This window comes from Gekko japonicus, unplaced genomic scaffold, assembly GCF_001447785.1.
Source record: "Gekko japonicus isolate JY-2015 unplaced genomic scaffold, Gekko_japonicus_V1.1 scaffold52, whole genome shotgun sequence".
In the NCBI taxonomy this organism is placed as follows: domain Eukaryota; kingdom Metazoa; phylum Chordata; class Lepidosauria; order Squamata; family Gekkonidae; genus Gekko; species Gekko japonicus.
Window position 1 is genome coordinate 1,372,102 of NW_015168653.1, and position 8,262 is coordinate 1,380,363.

The 8,262-nt window shown below is 47.0% G+C and overlaps 1 protein-coding gene across 1 annotated transcript in view; it reads right to left on the reverse strand.

Moving 5' to 3' along the window:
* Positions 1–1,770, reverse strand: part of TM9SF2 (transmembrane 9 superfamily member 2) — a 44,553-nt gene extending 42,783 nt beyond the window's left edge. Inside the window, exon 1 of the mRNA XM_015415101.1 lies at positions 1,531–1,770. Within this exon, the coding sequence (XP_015270587.1) occupies positions 1,531–1,659 (129 nt within the window). The 5' untranslated portion in view covers positions 1,660–1,770. The remainder of the gene's footprint in view (positions 1–1,530) is intronic.
* Positions 1,771–8,262: the final 6,492 nt, after the last annotated feature.

Consider the following 8,262-nt stretch of genomic DNA (forward strand, 5'->3'; position numbering starts at 1 on the left):
CCCCCCCCCCAAATAGCTAGCAATCCAAAACAGTCCAGTGGAGCCTGAGCGGTGGGCGTTTCCTTCTGACACACTTCTGGTGATGTCAGGGGGTGTGGCATATGCAAATAAGTTATGCTAATGAGCTATGCTAATGAGCTCCTGCACCTCTTTTTCTACGAAATGACCCCTGCTCATAATGCATATCTCATTAATAGATCCAGGCTGAAAGGTTGAATGTAGTCAGTGAATTAAGCTGACTGGCCTTTCCATAGTGACAGGAACACACTACAGTAAGTGGCAAGGAAACTCCATTATCATATTTAAAAGGCACACAAAGGTGACTGAACCTTGTGGTAAAGCAGTGGGCTGAACTTGAGATCCTCAAGCTTCTATTTTCAATTGACATCATTTCTTTTCTCTTGCCACATTCAGCAGTACAAATTTCTTTTAGGCAGCAGCACAACAACAAAAAGAAAACAAGAAATCCTTTTAGTGGTAAAAGAGAAGCATAAAAAGTGGAGTGGAGGGCTGACAGCCACAACAGAAGGGTCCATAGCACCCCATGTTGCCACATCCAGATGACCTGCAGAAACCTGACACCGCCCTAACATGAAATACAGAATGAGCCCACTTGCAGGGAGGACGGGATAGAAATAAAAATAAATAAACAATGTGCGTATGCTGAGTAGACTGATGGTTTGGCAGTGCATTTCATAGCTGCTTAGCAAATAAAACAACATTATTCCAGTGACCCACAGTCTCCTTCCAGTCCCTCCAAAAGTAATCTACACTGCAGTAAGGATAACACAGAGGACGTGGAAAACAACAGATACTGCTCTGAGCTCCTTAGAAGAACACAATAAAAACATACTACATAAAATGGGCTTTTCACAAATGAAACTTTATAATTACAAGAAACCCATCGTGTCCTTTCAATCCCTCAATTACACACACACTCTCTCTCTACAGGATTTCTGCAAAGGAGAAAACGGCAGGAAAGGAAAAACAACATACACACCTCCAGTCTTCCCTCTAAGCTGAGTTAGCGTGAGCTAGCTAGTGTGACCTAGTTCACAGTTTTTTAGCCTCCAGCTCACAGACTTCTGTCTTAGGAAGGATGGCTCCAGAGCAAGCTAATTGATGCCGTAGCCAAATCGCTCCCTCACAAGCCAGTCGCTCACAAAGTAGAATTTTTGCTCACAAGACTCCACAGCTTAGAGGGAGCATTACACACCACCCAAAACTTCTTCGAAGAAGAGCAGGATAAAAGCGTTATGAATAAATGCTAAACCAACAGCCCTCTTTTTGATCAAGATGGGTAGCCGTGTTAGTCTGTCTGTAGCGGTAGAAAAGAGCAAGAGTCCAGGAGCACCTTAAACACTAGCAAAATTTGTGGCGGGGGATGAGCTTTCGTGAGTCACTGCTCCCTACTTCAGACAACTCTTTCGAGCAACCCACCGCCCCCTTCCAGCCCCGGCTGGCCTCCCCACCCCTGCCCACTGCATCGCCCATACCTCGTTCTCCGGGCAGACCCGGCCAGCAACAAACCTTGCAGTCCCCATGGGCCACCTCGCAGAAGTTGACGGGCGCCAGGCCGGGCAGGTAGAAGGCCAAGGCCAAGGGCGACGACGCAGCCGCCAGAAGCGCGGCGGGCAGCAGGAACCGCAGGAGGCCCATGGCGAGCAAGGGGGCTGGCGGGGAGGGAGGGCGAGCGAGAACTCCGACCCCGGCGATCGAGTGCGGGACCTCCTCAACCCAACCACCACTTCCGGCTTCCTCCGACACGTCAGCCCGCGCAGCCTGGAAGGGGAGGTCAGAGTCGCGTGAGGAATCACTTCCGCCCACCTTCTCGCGTTTTCCTGTCCCCGTTACCATAGCAACAGCCGGGACGAGCGACCCTAGCGGCGGTTTGCGAAATGCTCTCTCAGGAGAACTTTCCTTTGTTCTCCTCCTGGAAGTTCATAATCGTGGCTGAGCAAGCTGATTTTGCAGAAACTATCAGATTTTTATATTGCCTTTTACCCTGCGTTTTGGCTGCTCAAGCACTTGACTCATTCTCATCTGTCAAGAAGATTCAGACACACAAACTAATGCTTAACAAATAAAACCCGTCTCCCCTTCCAATTTAAAAGGTAGAAGATGGACAGAAATAAGGCTTGGCTCCAAACATAAAAAATAGGGTTGCCAACTCCTGCTGGGAAACACCTGGAGATTTGGGGACTGGAGCCTGGGGGGGGACTGGAGCCTGGGGAGGGCAGGGATGGGGGAGGGGTCCTCAGCAGGGAATAATACAATAGAGTCCACCTTCCAAAAAACAGCCATTTTCCCCGAGGAAACTGATCGCAGTTGCCTGCAGATCAGTTGTAAATTATGGTTGCCAACCTCCAGGTGGCACCTGGGGATCCCCTGCTATTACAGTTGACCTCCAGATGACCAAGATCAGTTCCCCTGGAGAAAATGGCCACTTTGGATGGCGGACTCTATGCCATTATACCCTGCTGAGGTCCCCTCCCTCCCCTCCCAAACTCCACCCTCCCCAGGGTCCACACTCAAAATCTCCAGATATTTCCAAACCCAGACCTGGCAACCCTAGCTGTAATTCTGGGATGTCTCCAGTCTCCACCTGGAGGTTGGCAATACCAATGGAGGAGTGCCTTGCTGCTTCCTTTGCATCCTGGAGTTTGTTCCCATTTTGCAGTTTCTGATTCCTGATTCTCCTATCCACCAGCAATAAATACTGATCTTTAAAAGCGCTACCCACCCAAAGTAAGCACTGAACTTCCCCAATTAATACATCCCTGGAATCAGTAGGTTGATTTGCAGTTTGACGTGTTCTTGAATCCGTCAGCAGCCTCCCACAGATGAAGAAGCTGGTTGACAGAGGGGGTGCCCAGTCTCCTAGGGATGTCCACCCACACCTCCAGGCCATCCATGATGGCCACCTTAAGTCATTTGAACTTTAAGCAGCACTGTTCTGGAGTCCACTCATAGCCTCCCACCAGACCCACCTGGAGGTCTCTTGCAGCTGCAACATAAATGCTGCACTTCTTCAGGTGGGTGCTGGACATCAGCTGCTCAGTGTGGGCCCAGAGCTCAATGTATTTGAGCATTCCCTTTTTGGGAGGCGTTTTCAGCGAATTAACGATCCAGCTTCTGACCAATTACTTATATAGGTGGGTTGTTGAACCATTAAGTTTTGAATTAGCCTATAGCTTGCCTTTTCCACGGGGACTGTTACTATTTGATCATAGAAGCCTGAACAGCTAAAATGCATTCCAGGTAATGAAACTAACATTAATGGCTGGCTCTGTTAACAGATAGCTGCTGCGATAGACTTAAAACACTTATGGACAAAATGCATATTATAAAACTGTAGCAGACCATCAAAGCAAGCAAGATAAACGTCACACGCCCACAGCAAATGCTCCAAAGTGCTTTCACATTGTTAAAAAAAACAGCTGAGTTTTCACATACACACCCCCTAGGGTTGCCAGCAATGTTCCCTCTAAGCTGTGGAGTCTTGTGAGCAAAAAGTCTACTTTGTGAGCTACTGGCATTAAAGCTGGGAGCAAGCAGTTTGGCTGCTGCTCTGCATAAATTAGTCTGCTCTGCTTGGGAAGGTGGACTCCATGGCATATTATTATTATTATTACTATTATTATTTTGCCCAACCCCCCACCACAGCAAGGCTCTGGGCAATGTACAAAAGCCATAAGACAAAACAAGATAAAAATCAGTTAAAACATTCAGAAAACATTTCAAATAGTCAGATTGCGAATAATTAAACAATCCCAGTTCCAACAGCCGGCTACTTCGCAGAAAGGGGGGAAGAGGGTAAGGTAGATGTAAATAGCAAAGAACAGAGAAGGGTGCCAGCCAAGATGGAACCATCGCTGTCCTCAAACAAAAGCCTGGCGGAACATCTCTGCCTTGCACTATACACCATTGAGGTCCCTCACTTCCCTAAATCCAGCTGTCCTCAGCCCCCCCCCAAAAAAAACTCCAAGTATTTCCCAATCTGGAGCTGGCAACCCTAACACTACCCCTTGCCCCACACTGGCCTCCCTTCTCCACGCAGTACAGGCCTCCCTGAGCCTGCAGGGAGGGCGGGATAAAAATCTAAATAATAAATAAATAAAACAAAAAAGTTCTATTTATGAGCAACCCACACACTCTGTCTCAATCCCCCCTTCCTCCTCTTTGTCACCCCTCACAAAGTCCACCATTTAGCCTTTCCCATCCAAAAACTGGGGGGGAGTTACATTAGCAAAAGTGTATTAAAGCAACCCCGATCACCCTTGCCAGCAGAACCCCACCTTTGCACAGCCTCTCATTTTGTCCATGCTCATGATTGTGATCCACCTTGCACCCAAACCCAGGCAGTAATGAGTTAAAGGTTATTGTTAGATACGAGACTCGAGGCAGCAGGTGAACAGTGATAACAGCTTTATTGAACACGAAGTCAGAAGAACCAGAACGAGACAAACTGGCTCCTTTTTAAACAGTCCGGGCTTGGCAAGCCACGCCCACATGTCAGATAAGGTCCAATCAAATTCAGTACATAAAGACCAATCACTTTGCTTCCCTCCAGAACTTTCTTTGTTCTGATAGGTCGGTTTACAATACCTTGGTCAGGCTCAAGCTCTATACATTTATACATTCCATTTCATGCACAACAGTTATGAAAGGTTTATTTGGTAATGATGAGGAGTGCACAACAAATTGGGTTGCCAGACACACACCCCCAGACCACTGGTGGGGGATGGGGGGATAGGGTTATCAGATCCAGGTTGGGAAACTTCTGGAGATTTGAGAATGGAGCCTGGGGAGTACAGGGAGCTCAGTGGGGTACAATGCCATAGAGTCCACCCTCCAGAGCATCCATTTTCTCCAGGGGAACTGATCTCTGTAGTCTGTAGATGCAGGTATCAATATCCACTGTTTATGACCACAGCTGAAGAATTATTGTTTCCTCTTTCTGCCCCTCTAAACTAGGGTTGCCAAGTCCATCTTCCACCCCCAGTGGGGGACTTTGGGGGCGTTCCTGGTGGGGCGGGGCACCCCGACGTGATGACGTCACGTTGGGGCCGTCCACCGCTGCCCCCACCCGCCCCCGCGCCGGATCTCCAGAAACGGCAGTTCCCTGCACTTAAAGGAGCCAGCGTTTCCCCTTTAAGAGCAGGAGCCGGCGTTTCCCCTTTAAGAGCAGCTGCGTTTCCCTTTTAAATGCACAGAAGCTGGCATTTCCCTGCGAGCCTGATCGCAAGCGGAGCTCGAGCTTGGGAGGAAACACGGGTTCCACACACTTAAAGGGAGAGAGAGGGGTGGCTGTGGGTGTTGGGGGTGGGGCTTCCCCCGCTGGCCATCTGGCCGGTGGTGGGTAGAACCCCCCCCCAAAACGGGGGACCCCTGGCAAACCGGGGGGGGGGGTTTGGCAACCCTACTCTAAACAGAAGCAGAAACTGTCTTCAGCAGAGCTATGACTCAGACCTGGCTGGCTAAGGCCTGGGTGGTTTCGAAATCTGTACAAACATACTTTAATTCTACAGAATTTCCTGGTCTGGTATGACATCAACACCACACAGGACAATAAAATAGAAACTGTGAGATAAGAAAGGTGAAAACTTCACAGATCCTGCTGATAACTGGGCCCATCCCTACTATAAAGAAAAATGGTTCCTTGCTTTGCTCTGAGAAATAAAATCTTTGGTTCAGGCTTCAGAGAGGCCTACAGAAATCTTCCCAGGGACAGAACAGAGTGACTTGCCAGCTAAATTGTTTGCAGTTGAAGTGCTAGGGAGTACCACTTTACTTTGGTCCTTCCAATTAGCACATTTCAAGTTATGGGGCACCTGTGTGGGAAAGAGGCAAGGCCGAACTGCAGTAGGGCTTCGTTTACCCCACCCCCTCTGGTCCACTCCCTAGTGCCTTCCATCTCCTGATGCATCACGTGCTTAGCATAATACAGAGAGTTACATCATCTCTCAGGTTTCTGATAGGCCTAACAGGCCTGAGGTCAATCAGAGACCCTCTCCATAAATCTGGTTAGCTTTTGCTATACAGCTGGCTTTGTAACCTCTTGGCACCGAAGCATGTCAGTGGTTACACAGCTCTGTTCATGCGACTGGCATTCATCTTGACTGCTTGCTCGGGAAGGGCTATGCCCTGGATATCTTTGCCTTGCTGGAACTAACTGCCTGAGATGAACCAAGAACGGGTAACTTGGAACCTTGACTCTATGTATTAGCTGTGCTGGATATGTTTAGATTTGTTTGCTGTATCCCTTCACAGTCTTCCAGGGCTCTTTTTGTAGAAAAAGCCCAACAGGAACTCATTAGCATAATAGGCCACACCCAACAGCAGAAACTCATTAGCATATTAGGCCACACCCCAATGTTACCAGAATTGTGGTCATCCAGCCACACCCACCTTTTGCTTCTGTTTACCTTGTTTGTTGTCAAAATGGTTTTGACAAAACCAATAAAAACATTTTTAAAGTTTCCAATTCCACTTTTAATAATTAATATTATATTTATTTAAAAAGTAACATTAACTTTTCAACATCTCCATATCCCTCCCCCCAATTCCCAGGTTTTAAAAATGTATTGCTAAGTTGGCCAATATATTGAGGATGGGAATAAGCATACTTCTCACAGCATGTTCTTGCCTACTGACTGAATCTGGCTGTGAAAAAAGGTTCTCTCACAAGATTAGGAGAAAAAAACCCCTTTCAAAGTATTTTAGTCAGTTACTTTAATTGGAAACTACAGAATGATGGGACGAAAAAAGGCTTCATCCTTCTTTTGATCACAGGTTCTACAAGTTACTAAAGGTTCTATCCATTTATAATTTGTGTGGGCTGATGTTATAACCAAAGAGCGTCCTCTGGCAAGAAATTTTTCCAAACTCTAACGTGCTATTCATATCCAATATAGATTAGGCATCATTTGCTACTAGGAAGTGAGTTTTTTTAAGGGGAAGGAAGAGAAAAGAATCAAGTTTAAACTGATTCCTCTCCCTCCACACCTTACTCCAGAAAATAGAAGAAAAAGAAGAGTAGGCTTTTATACCCTACTTCTCTCTACCTTAAGGAGTCTCAAAGCCACTTACAATCACCTTCCCTTCCTCTCCTCACAACAGACACCTTGTGAGGTAGGTGGGGCTGAGAGAGCTCTGAGAGAACTGTGACTGGCCCAAGGTCACCCAGCAGGCTTCATGTGGAGGAGTGCGGAATCAAACCGGATTCTGTAGAGTCCAGCGCTCTTACCCATTATACCACACTGGCCAATCTGACCAAGAGTCATGCAGGGTCAATCACGAATGCCCATCATTAGATGGTCAGAATCCTATCCATGATTCTCTGAAGGACACCCTGCTATGAACACTAATCATGAAAACTCTCTGAGCTTTGTGCTCACTTTGTAAATTAAAACATGTTCACATTTATAGACTTTGGCTAGGCAGGCAACCAAGTCATTATACCTGAAGGCGGAACGTTTCTTTGTCTTCCCTCCCCTTCTGGTAAACCAAAACACATTTATAATAAACACGCAAAGATATTAAAACTAAAGCCACGGCTTTTAAGTAAGGGGCACTCCAGACTCATTATAAAAGTTTATTACCTAACTAAAGCAAGTAGACCACTGTTCGCCTAAACATATAAAACAAGTTCTGTCGGCAAAGCAATAATTCTGCTCTAACATGTATACTGTATGGCACCAGTCAGTAAAGTACAGTAAAAGTTTTATTGCATGGAAATCACTACACAAAAAGAACGTTGGGGAGTAGCTCTGGCTAGAACACAAAGGAAAAGCCTCATGAGAATATATACTCTTTCAAGAGATATGGTACCCAGTTGAGCTGCAATCATACGGTTGCAAAGTGTTTTACTCCCATTAATGGTGTGATCCTAAACATGTATTCTACAGGAGACTTACAGTGTAGTCTGCTTAGGGGGACTACAGCCTTACTTAAATGGGACTTAAGCAGTCTCCTTTCATTACACAGCTGTTGGGAACTCCAGGGGGCCGCAGTGGCTTAGAGGTTAAGATGCTGAGTTGCAGACCAGAAGGTCAGTAGCTTGGTGGTTCGAGACCCTAGTACCGCATGACGGAGTGACCTCCCGTCTCTGGCCCCAGCTCCTGCCAACCTAGCGGTTTGAAAGCAAGAAATTGCAAGTAGTTAAATAGGTACTGCTTTGGTGGGAAGGTAAGAGTGTGCACCTTGGCGTTTAGTCATGCCGGCCACATGACCATGGAGAAGTCTTTGGGCAGCACTGGC